The sequence below is a fragment of the Nymphalis io genome, chromosome 17 (assembly GCF_905147045.1).
Source record: "Nymphalis io chromosome 17, ilAglIoxx1.1, whole genome shotgun sequence".
NCBI lineage: Eukaryota > Metazoa > Arthropoda > Insecta > Lepidoptera > Nymphalidae > Nymphalis > Nymphalis io.
The window spans coordinates 6,479,934-6,495,836 of NC_065904.1; the positions used below are offsets into that span (position 1 = coordinate 6,479,934).

Genomic DNA, 15,903 nt, shown 5'->3' on the forward strand with positions numbered 1-15,903 from the left:
CAAAATCTGGAAAAATAAGGTACAAAATCGTTTTGTAATCATGCAGGCTACAAAAAATATATTGATGATAGTTTAGCACACACTTTTTTTCAACTCATTAATATGTATATACAATTTTTTCTTTATAAATAGTGCTCTGTAGCTTAAATTTCAAGGCAAAGCCTTGTGTATTATTCGTCCACAATTGCGAATTTTTAGTAAGTTATATAAAGGAAAAAATTAAACCACAAAATTATAAGATAGTTCGTTAAGCTCATGTGCTTGAGACATGTAATAATAATGTTTAGTAGTATATTCAATTATTATTTAAGCAAATCTTTTGATTATTGAGAATAATTTAAAACTATTAAATTATTCTCAATAATCTTTTTTAATTTTAAGCTAGTTTTAACTGGTAATAACTAGATTTTTCCTTAACAATTTCTCTTTTACGAAACTTATATCACGTGTTGTCGCAATTTTTTAAATATTTTGGCCTCATTATAACTCATGAGGAACACGACCTCTCGAATGATTGAATATTCATTCTTTTCTTTTACCAAAAACGATTAAAAATACGACGAAGATAACGTATTAATACCGACGAATGGACAACATGAATGGACATGAAGAGTAATATTTATGCTGGCGTATGAGTTTTTATTTTTATTTTTACATACTTCATAAGCAAGGGTTGTTAGCGTCCTATTAGCACCTTGATGTGACTCAAGGTTCGTGCATAAACGATTACTTTGCGATTTGTTTAAAGAATTGATTTTCAAAGAATCGTGCGTCAATTCTAACTTCACATACATAACATATTGTCTAAGTATACAATTTCAATAATCTTTAATATTTTCTGCAATCATAAGGGTACTTTAAAAGGATGGTGGACTTATTTCTGAAGCAGATTAGTAGCAAGTGTGAAGTTGAACAAGATTGGATCTATTGGAAATGCGTTCATTATTTTTCGCCGTCGCGTCGTTGGCGCTGCTAGCAATTTGCGTTTGCGCTCCAGAAAGGGAGGCGATCCAGCACATCCCACCAAAAGTCGGCGTAACACCGTCAGCTACAGGAAAAGATGGTGTGGGCTCTGGTGCTGCGGGAAACGCTGCTGGTGCTAAGCCCTTGGGCTTAGCTAGAGCCCGCAGAGACATTGGGGGTCAGGAAAGTGATCTTCTGCCTTCAGCCAACGATGTAGATATTTCACCTTTTGGAGATAATTCTAACCTCGATGGACGCGGTCGCATTAAGGTGCTCCCGGCTTATCTCGGTTAACAATTCAAGATTTCGACTATTATGTATTAGATACATGTACTATGTAACATTCTTTTTGCGATATTAGGTATCATAGAATTATTTGGAATGCATACCTTAAAATCTTTTTTGTTTCTAAAGACCTTATTTTTCTTTGATAATGTAATTTAAATTAATTATGTATGTTACGGTTTTATTTTAACAGTATTATTTATAAATTCGTCTTTATATTAACTTAACGTGGCCTTTACGTATTTAATTAAGATTATACACGGAAGTAATATAATGTGTAATATAATTTTACACGATTTATGTATGTAATTTAATTTTTACGAATTAAACAATATAATTATATTTGTCAGTATTATTTTTTATTTTTTTTTTATCAATCACCATAACACAGTATTGATATAAGTTTTAAATCTTTAGGTATTTTTGTCACTATGTTTTATAGAAGTGTCCTCATATAAAAGCCAAAAGGGAATTGGAGAAATTGGAAGCGATCTCGTTTGTAAAGGCGTGTAAGGTTAAGTTTACATGAGTTTTATTTTCAGGTGCGTCTCTTCAATGTTCAGCTTCAGTCAATCAAATCAAATGATCATATCCGATTCCGTGATAAGACAAACATATTGCGTTGAAAACGCAATAATAGATTTAAGAACTTTACATGAACGCCGTAGTTATTTTTATAGGCGTAGTTATTGTTAAAAAAATATGATTAATATTATTAATATAAGATCATTTTAACACATACTTTATTTTAATCAGGAAGGCTTCGCAGTTTTCCTCACTTTAATCAATATTAATTAACATGAATTAGTCAGTAACATATAATTAAAGCCTGTTACTTATAAATAGAAGCGTTGTTTATTTTACACATTTCTTCCTGGTTTGCTAAACATGAAGGCATTAGTAATATTTCTTATTTCTTGCTACATAATATGTTGTATCAATACTGTTCCAGTTAACAATGGCAAAGATTTTCCGCTAGAAAAGATGAACACATTACAAGTTGATACAAATAATGTATATACGAAAGATAATCCGGAAGTCGTTATAAAAACAAATGATGCGGAATTGTTATCGACGGCAGAGAGTAATAATTATGTGTATCGACCACTTTTCGTTTACAGAAGGATTGAACATAGTAAACGCAGGATCACTATGTATAACTCTTTCGCTGGTTAGGTAGGTCATATTTTCATTTAATATATTTTCATTAGCTTTATCAATTTCGATAGTAAAACCCTAACGATGGTATTATATTGCCTTTTGTTGTAACTAACGACTTTGCCATTCCTTATTGGTAATTAACACTTCAGTCGAAAAGTATTGCGTTATTTCAGTTTTTTATTTAATAACTGTACGGTTTGTCATATTTGTTATAATGAAAGGTTCTACGAGGGATTTTGTTTTAATTTTTCTTTCATTACATGTAAGTTAATTTTCATTTGTGTTTTGACTGTATTTTCTTTTCTATTTTAATATTTATCTTGCAGAACATTGTTGCCATGGCCGGTATATCACCATTTCATGATTTTACAAATAAGATAAACTCAAAGATCAATGACAGGTTTATATTGAATTCTCCTTACAAAGTTCTCAAGCACTTGGACAATTCAATTTTGAAAGCTACTAAAAATGTTACTCAAAATCCTGTAATGGAAGAAAACCTTTACCAAATTTCGAAGGATTTAGTTTCTGCGATTTTAACAAAGCTTGAAATCCAGGACAAAATAACTAGGATCACACGAGAAGCTCTGGATGCACCCGGTAAAACAAAAGGAATGACTGCAATAGAAACAAGACGTATTTTGGATTACATATCAAGAACACTATCGGGCCATATTCTTACAATAACTAGGGCATCAACAGAACCTGAACTGCATCGTTTAGTATTTGGTTTGGCACAAATAGCTGCAGAAGTATCAATTGTTTCAGCGTTGAAGGATATAACATATGCCACAGCATTATCTAAAAAGCAATCAGTAGATTTGTCGTTTCGAAGAAAGAGGTCCGTCACGTCCATAGGGGAACAAGTTAACACAACACCGGTACCAGCCAATAGTTTACTGTCTACGGCTTACAGCGCAATATTGAATAAATCAATTAATTCAGTTGGAACGCAAAATATTTACTCCAATAAAAACACAGTTGAACAAATAAATCCGTATTCGGTCATTTCAAAACAGGAAAGGAAAGCTGTACAGGTTTTATCTAGTAAGAAAAAGTCTTTAGCTTCAGTTTCCAAAGGATTTTTAAATCAAACAGCTCTGGATATCGAAAACAATCGCACAAATGTGACTGATAGTGACGCAATTATTTTGGACAACAAACTAAATGGAACCCGTCTGCTAACTGTAAATAGTCATACTTTGGATACACGAGAACCTAATGTACCTAGCCTTGTAGATGACTGGATAGATCCAAAAGAAAATGTGTACGGTCTTAATCCTGATCTTGTAGCTGAAATGGAAATAGACCAACCAATAACAGAGGATGAAACTTTTAACGAAAAGAAGGCAAAACAAAAACTGGAACGTCTTGAATTAAAAGCTAAAAAGGCTATACTTTACGCCGGGGATGTTGCTTACTTGACTGCTGCCAGTGTAGTGGCCTTGAGACGTGCACTAACGGCTTCCATAGAGGTTCATATGTCGGTTAACTATGCTAAGAATGGTATGTCAAATCATCAAGATCTGATGATGAATTTAGCAAAAACAGCAGCACAACAAGCTGGCAAAGAGGCTAAAAGTGCAACATCTAAGTCGCTTGCTTGCGAACGTGTCATCAAATTGGCTTTAAAGTATACTGCCCAGTCTAAAGGAGCTAAGTTGAATCACGTTGCAAGCAGAATTGTAATGGATACATTGTCTTTGGCAACGCTCGCTAAATCAATGGCTTTTGTGTCTTCTGATATTGCTATCAATTCTTTATATCAAGCTACTGATGTAAAACCGCCTTCGTAATTTCGTATGTGTTGTATGTTTTATTGAATAACATTTTGTTTTATATTTTTCATAATATATAATGTATCAGACATATGTAATAAATCATCGTAATTTATTTAAGTATTCAATAGATTTTCATTTTATATATAGCTTGATTTAATTCAACAGTTACAGTGCAACTTATAGTAAGTACACGCGAAAGGAGTTAAACACTTTTGAGTTAAAAAAGTTTTATTCAAACGTTAAAGATAGAAACGTTGGTTTCAAGTTCGACCATAATCTTATTTTATATACTCGGTTATTATATATTTTCTCTAGTACACACCTTCCAGTAGGAATCTACAGAGATACATATAGCGCATACTTAACCTTTTATTTAAAAATAATTATATAAATATAATATATGTATGACTTGGTCAAAGTGAAATCATCTCATGTCGTATTTACGTTTTGACACGTATATACGACTTACCGAGGAGAGGAGGCCTTTAGCCCAGCAGTGGGACATTCACAGGCAGTTACGGTTACGAATATATGTATAATAAATCTTCATAATTCTGGCATACTCTTATGTTTGTATATTTATTAACTTATTCAGGAATCAGAGATTTATTACCTAAATACAACCGCACGTCGGCAAAACATACAAAATAAACAAAATACTCTTTACTTTAATGTTATTGATATATTTTATTTTTTGTGTATACAAATAAAATTCATTTTTAATTTATAGTTCTACTAAGTTAATGGACTAATAATTTTTATTAGTATTTAAATGGTAGTGTCCCAGGCTGGAGACTTCGTTTTGCAATCAAGACATTTACAGTGCCAGCTATCGAGAATTGTATGCATCACATTATTGATTGATTTACGAAACGTAGGTACATACATGAGCATCACGTAGGTAACATTTTAAAAGATAAGAAACAGTACAGACTGTAGACACTAGGTGGCGCTGCTCTTATTATAACTATTAACTTACTCATAGAGTTGCTTTTACCTCTTTATAAAATACGCAAAAACACAATCCGAAAGGTAAATTACGGTATAATTCAAGGAGGTATTTTAATTATAATATGTATAATGTAAACTTCAGATGCCAATGCCCTTCATAACCATTGTTGCAAACTGTCTAATATTACGTCCAAGACAAGAATATATTATAATTTTTTTTCTATTCAAATATAATTCTTATCATGCAGCATTAAGAGTGTTGCGTGTGGTCTTGACTAGTACGTGCTTATCGATATAACGTGTTCGTATATGATTGCAACATTCAGATCGCATTAATGATAATGAGAATCAATTTGTATACTATGTTGCAATACCGATGTGATGCCAGTAAAAAAACTTTAGATGTAAAAGATACGGCATCATTTGAAATCCAATTCGTCGCATTAGGATATAAATTGTCATATTTTTTGTAATACCTTTTCTGTATTTATTTATTTTAGGAAAGCCGAGGAAAATTTTACACTTATTTTATGTGTTAAGCTTCACTCATTGTAGGTATTTATTATTTCTCCAATGTCTTGCTTAAACCACTCCATACACCGTCATCGCACCGACTGACTTGATCCAGATATTTTAATAACCTATATCCCTTGTGCTCTGAAATACACTGACCCAATCACGGAACACAGCGGTACAGAGCATTGATTTTTGTTGATAGAATTAATTAATGGAACCAGATGGCTTCACAAAGCCGTATCTATGGTCAAAATACTTTTCAATAATCAGCTTACAAGTGATTAAATGCGAAGTACCCACAAAAATATAATGTACTATATACTCTTTTAAAATTATTAAAAAATTTATACAATGACAACGTATCAACGTAAATATTAAAAAATTTAAAATGATGCCATCGAATAAGTGCCAATAAAATGAACTCCTATACTTGGCATAGACTTTAAGTCGGCTTGTATAGTATTGGTGATAAACGAAGTTCTAATTTAGACAAAGCATAATAGCTGCTGCACGTCGTCTAGCGCATTTATCATGGCGTACCTACTACACTTATATTAATTTGCTCATCCGATGTTGAAGGTAATTGTTTCCTAATTTTTATACCTACAAAAATAAGTTTAAGGTAATTTAAAAACTGAATAAGGAAATTTTAATCTAGAGGTCCTTAGCTAAAGGTATTATTATTCCTGTGAAAAAGACACATTTTTGGATATCGCAACTATTTACTATACTGTTAGCTAAAAAGCTTCTTTAGACTACGTAACGTACAAGTAATATTACTTGATAGTCATAACTGATTGCATTGGTGTTATGTCGCACAGGTACTATGTGTGATACGAATGTACTTAAACCTTGGCGAATGTTCTAGAAGGTTGTAGCGGGTCGTTGCCCAACGATATGTGTAAGAACTCTGTGAGAATTCCACATAATACAGTTCCGTAAACGAGATTTTGTTAAACAAAACTTATTTTTCCAAGCCAATACGCTTTTTAGTTATTAAGTACATATGGTTTAGCAAAAAAAACCTTTGACAATATTAATAATAATATGTTAATGACGTTAGTAAAATATCATTTATCTCAATTCAAATAAACGCATTAAAAATTAAAGGTAAATTAATGTAATGACCGATATTAGGCAGATATGCACTTAATTAAGCTTATCAAATTTAATTTTAATTGATTTCAATTTAGCACAACAGTTATTAAAGAACATTTTAACAAAATTATAAGGAATTTAAGAGCCATAAAGATATTTATATTTATTTCTGATATACTTTCAATTTGAAGTATTGTAATTAAATTATGACATTCGAAAATGTTTTAAAGTATATTTCTATATATTGGGTATTAAAGTACCCAGATAATTATTCTGTGTTTTTGGATGGTTGACTATGACTACATGCATTTTCTCAGTCCTGTAATTAGTTAAAATTTGGTAAAAATTATATCAAGTTATTAACCCCAAGGCAATTCTAATTTGGATTCAGTTTTTTTTAATAAGGAAAAATGCGTAAAAACTGCATAAAAGGCAAACGATTATCATAAAGCTGTAAGTTGATAGAAACGAGTTTACATACGGTAAACTCGTATTCTACAAAACATTTTTTTTTAAATTATAATGATAAGCTTCTTCTTATTTAACGTTTTTTAACAAAACATTATTTAGACTCTTTAGAAAATGATGATACATTAAATAAAAAAAAAATCTAGACAAACATTTTTAAGTATTGATCACTAGCTCGGTTAGGGTTGAGCAACGATTCTTAGACAGTTATTTATTTATTTTGTCATGGCCGTCATCAAATATTATATTATAAAATTTTATAGCTGTATATTAAAAAACTAAGATGTATTTTTTAAAAGCTATATACTATATACATTATGCGCTGTGTACTAAATTACACGAAATTCATGATTAAATAGTACAATTAATATGACCTTGGCATAATGTTTATAACAAGGTCAGGGTTGGTCAAAATATATGCTTTGCTTTAATTAAAATACAAATTGCAACATAATTTGTCGCATGTATTTAAAATATATAATACGAAATATTTTTCATTCGTGTACTTCAAATACAAAATAGTAAACATCATACAATTTTGATTTAAAATACAAAATACACTCAACATTTGATTGCAATAGACAAATGTATTTTTTTGAAAATGTATTCTGTCATCAAAATACTGGCAACTGCCAATCATGAATTTCATGTTCATGCCTTTTAATCAAAATTTTTAAGTTTATAATAGAATTAACTTGTCATCTTTTAAGTTTATAATTGTTAAAACTCGATATTAACAACACATGTTAGAGTGAGTTCAACAAAGTACTCAGCCAGCACTAAAATCACTCGAACAAATATACCTTAATTGTTTTTTTTCTTTAGTTCCGATTACACCGGGGGAAGATCGAATTTCATCTAGAAATATTTAAGTTTCGTGGAGCCGTAGAATCCATTCAGCCCCGTGACAATCCGTATTATGAATACTGTCTTATTTCGTAATTACAACAGTGTCGAAAATATCTATTCTGAGTAGTGTTAGGAATATGTAAAATCATTAAAAAACTACTAAATTGTATAAGATTTCATCATAATAATATCTTTGCTTAAATAGTATTGACAGAACGCCACACGTAGCATACATGTTGGTCTATGCCGGTTAACCCTGTTATAACTAACACGTTAATAGTGGATAGTTAAAGAAACAAGACAAAGGACAGGATTTACAGTGATAATAATACAAGCAAGTTGTCTAGTTTCACAATAAATTAATAAAAAAAAAAGATCTTCCCATTCGACCTTACCCCGTGTAATGTGCCTCGACCTAGTTATTCTACTTTACATTTTTAGTTTAAATGCTTGGGATTGTATCATATTAAAAAAAAATATCAATTATTTATTGATTGATTAATCTACATTCAGTGTCAAATACTCGGGTCATTGTATATAAATAATTAATAATATTACTTATGTTGTGTTTGTTTAGGTAATCTAATTTATTAGTTTGAATTGGAATTTATAAGAAATAGTCCGTTTTGTTATTAATTTGTTTACAAAGAAACCTAACACTGATACTTTATGAATAATATGTTTTACATAAACAATATAATTAAAACAAATATGCGTTTCAGTACTTCGTTTTAAAATTGTATCAATTTTATCCATACCTATTTGCAATAATATATTTAACATTTATGTTTTAATTGAACATTGTACTACATAAAATGGTAGTTAGTGATGTGTTAGTCTGTCTCATTGTAATCTTTGTTTTCTTTTTTTCTGGAATTAAAAACTTACATATAAATTCAAGAAACATAAATATCCTTTAAATATGTTGTTTTAAGTCGAATACACATCTAGTGAGAAATATCTACACGCGTTGGAATACATTTGCATGAAACAAAATCAATTGCACTTTTATTTTTATGTTCTAGAGGTGGAGCAGATAGTCGGTCTCGGGTCTAATAGAGAAAATGCGCGCGCAATCTACTACGCAATCAATGTGTAAAAAGGATAGAAGTATAACTCCCAGAGCTTCTCGTTGTTTCTGTAACCCTAGTACTTTTTGTTTTGACATCAAAGCGAACTGCTAAGTTTGTTTTTGTTTATTGAAACTATTTTTTTTAGCTAAAATTAATTAATTACTTTCTTTTAATCTAATTATCTTTTTCTCTTTTTTAACTTTTATATAATTGCAAATTATTTAAGATGTTTTTAAATAATGTTGAAGAATCATTGAGTAAAAATGTCAGTATTCATCTCGATTAAAAAAGGTTTTATTACAAATTTTAAACATAGAGAAGATCTATTTTAATATCTGTCTGAATAATCTTTCTTAATATCTATATATATTTTATATATAAGAGAAATACCACTCATCGCGAGATCTCCTAAATTATCCGCGCGATTAACTTGTTGTTTGTCACATACTCCTTTAGCGATGTAGACGCTCACTACGCAAATCCTATCCAAAATACTTTTTTCTTCTTATCTAGCTGTGCCATCGGGACGATTAGCTTGCATGATTTGTAAAAAAATCAGAAAAATTAATATTTCATAATTTATATAAAGGTATACCATCATATTTTGATCCGGCAGAAAAGCGCATTTCGAACTTCTTAGTGGAATTTAAAAAAAAAACTGTTTTCATTATATTTTAGGGATTATTGTCGTTTGCTTTACATTAAATAATAAATAATACTATTTCTAAAATATTAAATAGAGATTATCATTTGCTTAATTACAATTTATAAATTGATACAGACAGCATTACATAACTCTTACGTGCTTATGATCTCCTTTTATCCATTGTTTTTGAATTTCAAAAAAATAGATTTTACAGGCGTTTTCCATTTGGAACCTTAAGAAATATTGTGTTCATTTGAATATAAATAAGCACACTTTCTTTATTTAAAAACTGTTTCATTGTGGTTATGATCTCCTGGTTTTCAATATTATGATATTATATTTTCCTGGTCATCGGGTCGACGATACATTTATAGATAATTTATAAAGTAAGAGTATTCCGTATACATAAAATAAATCTGGATAGTTAGGTGTATGTTTTGCTCATGTTTTAATGATACGGCATTACGATTGTTTTACAGTTTTTACGTTATTTCAAATATTTACAATATTCAAAATACCTACTCCAGGTACCAACAATAGTCAAAACACAAGAATAAATTACATACATCACATTACTTTTCCAATTTGTGGTTTTCGGCGGAATTCTGAAAATGAACCTCAGTGGCAGAAAAAGGAAGTCAAAAATAAACCTTTATTTGATACATAATATATAGCGAAAGTAACTTTTATCCGAAAGTTTTTCCATGAACATCTCCTTTTCGTTTGTATTTGGAATTTTACAAATATTATAAAGCACTGAGTTTTATTTGAATCTTAGTCACTTTTTAACGAATTCTTAAAAAAAAAGTGCCTTTAAGAATCTTATAAATCGATTATAATGGAAATTCATATATTCTATCCAGATTAAAATTATTTACTTTATAAAACACTAGTGAACAGCCCTCTCATAGCTGTTGTATCCATTGTAAGCTACTATTTGACATTATTATGCGCCTTAAAGTAAAAATAAAAGAGAAAAAAATTGTGTTCGACTATGCTCTTTGCCCGAACCATTTTATTTAATATTTTAAATTCGGCGTACTTACTTCTAATTATTGTAGTAAAATATTTTCCAAGGTTAGATAGATCATCTGATTAAAGGATGTTAATTGCTAAAATAACCTTATTTATTTCCTTCAACTTTCGATTTGTTAACAAAAGAATTTAATTTTTTTTTTCTATTGCCACTTAAACATTTTAACGACATCAACATAAATAAACATGATTCGCTAAAGACTTGATAATGACCGTTTGGCGTTTGTTGTTTTCCTAGTACTTATCGTGGGGTTTCATAACGCGTGGTTATTCGAGAATGGTTTCAATATGACTTAATTAAATTAAAGTTACTACGATATTAGTTGTCAATTTTCATAATCATGATTATATTTTACAAAATAGTTCAGTAACTTTTTCTCATTTGATTGTCAACCGATTCTTTTTTTTTTTGTTCGGAGTTATTGACGATATTTAGTGTTTTCAATAGGAAAAAATGGAGAACGCTTGTAAAAATAAATGCATACAGATATACAGCACGGGTTCGTTAAACCTTATTGGAGGTGATATTTCCATTGGTTTAATGTATAGAAAAATATAGATTTTTAAGGGACAACCATATTTAAAACTTGACAAAGTGCATTTCGTGTTACAGTTAGATTATGTTTCATTCTGATGGAGGTTATTGTTCCGGATCAAAATAAATCGATTTGATTCAGTTAATTTAATACCAATTCTAACTAAAATCCATTTCTTATTGATGTATTTATTTGAATGTATATAATAAAACCGAAATGGTATAATTACATATATATAATGTGTTATTCGATGTACATACATATGCGTAAATAATTATTGTGATTATATATAAAAAGGTTTTATATAAAACTATATATAAAAACATTTTAAGAATGTTAGTCTATAAAGTGTACGAAAATGACAGCTACAAAGGAGTATTAATTGTCACGGAGCTCACGCCATTAATTTTAAGAAAAAACATAAAATTGACACTTCAGCATCGCCGTCCGCTGTCACAATTTTTCACAATTTTTATTACTCCATATTATTTTCTATATTGTTCGCTATTCACGATTCAATTGCAATATTATTTAAATACATATAAATTTGTTACGTCAAAAGAGTTTTACTTCTACGTACAAATTCCCATAATCAACATAAAATAAATCAAGCCACATGTATGGAACATTGACGCCATAGTCAAATACATCAAACTACATAATATTAATATAATTAAAAAAAACAGTCCATACATTCTCATAAAAGATATTTCTAAGAAACTGGTCCACACTTCTGGTGACCCAAGAGCTGGCGCTTATTTAGCCCAAAGGCTGAGTCCAGCGGTGCAGAGAGGCAATAGTGCCAGCGTCTTGGGTACAATGCCACAGGACAATCTTTTAGACCGCGTGTTTTTGCTTTAAATTTGTAATGTGTATTTTGTTCTTTTTATTTTAATTTTGTATTTTATAAAAATGTCTGTACATAAAGTAATATATACTATAAAAATAAATAAAACTGCAAATATGATTCCAATCTTTTTATATTAATAGGCTTTTTTCAAGTTACCAAAACCAAAACAATCTTTAATTTATTATTTTTGTCTTTTTGTTCGGGCAAAAGTTACTAAATAATGGATTGTTATAGACTATTCCAAGAAAATAACTTACAACAAGCAAAAGTTTAGCTAAATATTTGTTACCTGCTATTTTTAAAACAAATTTACAAGGATAAAATTGTTATTGCGTTTTTCACAAGAACAAAAACAAGGGTACTAACTCATTTGTATATTTCTCAGAAACCATTCATTTAAGGCTTTCTATTATGATGGTTAAAAGAATATAACAAAAGGTTCTAGTCGCACCATTTTATTATTTATGACTCCATTAATAGGAAATGAAACTACAATGCACAAAAATCTACCTGCCTGACTCCTCGAATTTTTAAATTTTCTGACCAATTCTTATATTATTAAGCACTGAGGTATGAGCATACCAATGCCCTTTCTTTTAACAGGGACTAATTCTACTAACAATTTGTCACTTTATTGCAATCGAATCAAAGCGTGATCATTGCCGTTTCGTTATGTTATCCGTTTTCATACTACTTAATGAAATTTTCGACTAGCTAGCATAAAAGTTAACAATTAAGTTTGGTTTTGACATAACGCTATATCATATCGGTTCGGTTCCGATCCGAATAAATATAGAATAGTCAAAGTTGGATTGGAATTGAATCGGGAACGTATCGTAATAGTCATAGATTAGTAGAATTAGGCCCCAGGTCTTTTTTTGAATTAATGAATTTAAAGCAATTCAATAATAAACGTTACTTACTATTGTCAGAACCAATGTTTTTTTTTTATATTCGCCGGGAGGGCAAATCACTCTACTCCACCTGATGGTAAGTGGTAGTAGAGTCCAAACGCGACTCACGGCCAGTACAGTCGGGAAAAACGTTCTGCACTAGCCGCCTTCGCCTTGCCGGCCCGCAAGATGCCTCTTCACGTCTTGTTTGAAGGAACCCGGGTTGTAAGAGGAGGGGAACACGTGAGCTGGTAAGGAATTCCATTTTTTGGAAGTGCGACAAAGAAAGGAGTTGCCAAATTTCTTTGTTCGCGATGGAATTGATGTCACAGTTAGGCGGTGACATCGAGAACCAGCTCGCGTGGACTTAAGAAGGAAGGGGGAAGCAGGTCTATAGGTAACGGTTATCAATTTATATTAATATATATATTCAGCAGTAATATTCTACCTATAGGAACTTACATCGTATCTTACTTGTGAAATTCTGAAATCCAACTTACGATAATTTCCCTTTTTAAATGTTAGTATCCTTTAAATGCTATAATGATTATAGTCAGTGTCGGATATAATTTTCTGACATTTCACGATCATGTTCTGTAGTGTTATTCCGTAAGAATAAACTCAAGACTCAGCCCAGAAATCGGTCGTGAAATGTCAGAAAGTGAAGTGTCATTTCAAGAATACACGCATCAAAATGTAAGTGTAAATCATCATAAATCAGTTGTCCATATTTCACGAGTTACAACTTTGTTTTTACAGAATGTAGCTCAAATGCCTTACACGGTATATATATATATATATATATATATATATATATATATATATATATATATATATATAAGCTTACCTTCCTTATAGAATAAAAAAAAATGCAAAAACATAATGAAAGCCGTTCTTATCTCTGCATCGAATCAGAAAATGCACGACTTATCCTTATCTCATTAAACGTGAGGTATGTATTTATATTTATCATAACTATATCATTCGTTATTACTTAATTTGATTTGACCATTTCATTGTCTTGTCCATAATCTACATCTATACAAATAAATAAAATTGAAGCGTCTGTCTATGATTTTGAAAATTTTTGTTACTTTTACCAAAACCTAAACAATATTTTTTTAAAACAATAAATATTTTATAAACTTATGTATTTTTGCAACAAATTAATTCCACGCTAGCGAAGCCGCGAGTTTTGCTTTTGGATGAATATATTTCGATAATTTCATGTTATTTTGTCACATTTTAGTCATAATAAAGAGTCAGATTAGAGTTGCGTGTTTTATTTCTATTTAGCGAAATTATCTAATTTGTTGTTGCCGCCTTCTAGAGATACCTATGCTTCCATTGTTTTACTGTCATAGTTAAGCATGTTATTTTCGCATGACACAGTCGTTACGAGCAATTACTAATTACTGCGGTTATACAGCAATATTGTTTTTTTTTTAAATAAAAATGTATTGTGCTTAGTTTTGTAACGCCATAAACAAAATGACAAGACATAATTAATGCAATTTATTTCTATATTTAAAACAATTTAAAAATAGTATTGCATAGTAAATCTATAAACATAATGATCGTAAGTCGTATAATCCAAACAAATCCTCTAAGGAAAACTTGCATTTTAAAATGTAACCGGTTATATAACAGGTCTTAGTGGACAGAGCTCTAATGGGATTGTTATATGGATTTATTGATTTCCATTGTTATGTGAAGGTCTCTTCATTTCATTATTGACTAATACGGTAAACGTAAATATTCTAATAGCGTTACTATAGGATAAAAGTATATATTCATTGAAAAATATGAGTTTGGAATATTCGACGTATATATTTTAAATATTTAAGCTCCTTTTATCGACTCTCATACCATTAGCGGACCATTTTGTAAATATACAATACACGAACCGTAACCGTAACAGCCTGTGAATTTCAGTGAAAATAGACACATGCCGCTTTCCTCACGATGTTTTCCTTCACCGTAAAGCACAAGATGAATTATAATCACAAATTAGGCACATGAAAATTCAGTGGTGCTTGCCCGGGTTTGAACCCACGATCATCGGTTAAGATTCACGCGTTCTTACCACTGGGCCATCTTGGCTCTAATACACGAACGCCTTAAGCCATTTGTTCCATGTAATAATATTGTTGCAATGTATACTCGAAGAATATATTTTGTTTAATACAATAATATAATGTTAAGTATAATTTTATTGTATTAATTTTATCGCTTTTTTTTAAATTAAATTTGGTTACAATGAATAAATATGAGTAAAATATTTGCGAGCAAAGCATATTTCGTAGGTATTTAAAAAAAAAAATCTTAATCGGGTATCTGGCATGCATTAATAGGCATATTTTTAGCTTAAGCAGTTTACCTAATAAGTGTTCGGGTAGATGACTTTAACTTCTACTACATTAACATAATCAAATATGCTTCTCTCAAATAAACTAAAAATATAACTATATAAATAAATTTGTAGACACTATGTAAATTAGAAATATATGACGTCATACAAGATGTCCATATAACAACTATAGGAAGTTTTTTTTGCTTGAATTGGGAAAAAAATAACTGGGCAAAAACAATGATTTTTTTTTTTATATAATTTTATGTTTTTCAACCAGTTTGTTTTAACAAACTTTCAATAAGAAAGGTTCTCTGTTTTCATTAAGTGTTTGTGTTTATGTGTGCGATTGTTTTAGAAACTAATTTTTTTAACACTCATACGTAAACTATACTTATTGTAAGGTTTTAGTGTCTATATAAAAAAAAGGTTTACATAGAATAATACC

General features: G+C 30.1%; 1 protein-coding gene across 2 annotated transcripts; it reads left to right on the forward strand.

Moving 5' to 3' along the window:
- The first annotated feature begins 2,141 nt into the window (after window positions 1-2,141).
- LOC126774840 (uncharacterized) lies at window positions 2,142-4,310 on the forward strand. 2 transcript variants are annotated; one of them, XM_050496473.1, is made up of 2 exons: window positions 2,142-2,424; window positions 2,736-4,310. In XM_050496473.1, exon 2 carries the CDS (start codon window positions 2,748-2,750, stop codon window positions 4,203-4,205), a length of 1,458 nt encoding a protein of 485 aa, XP_050352430.1. In that variant the 5' UTR covers window positions 2,142-2,424; window positions 2,736-2,747; the 3' UTR covers window positions 4,206-4,310. The 2 variants fall into 2 exon arrangements, with proteins under 2 accessions (XP_050352430.1, XP_050352429.1); XM_050496472.1 differs by lacking the exon at window positions 2,142-2,424 and adding an exon at window positions 2,531-2,671.
- Window positions 4,311-15,903: the final 11,593 nt, after the last annotated feature.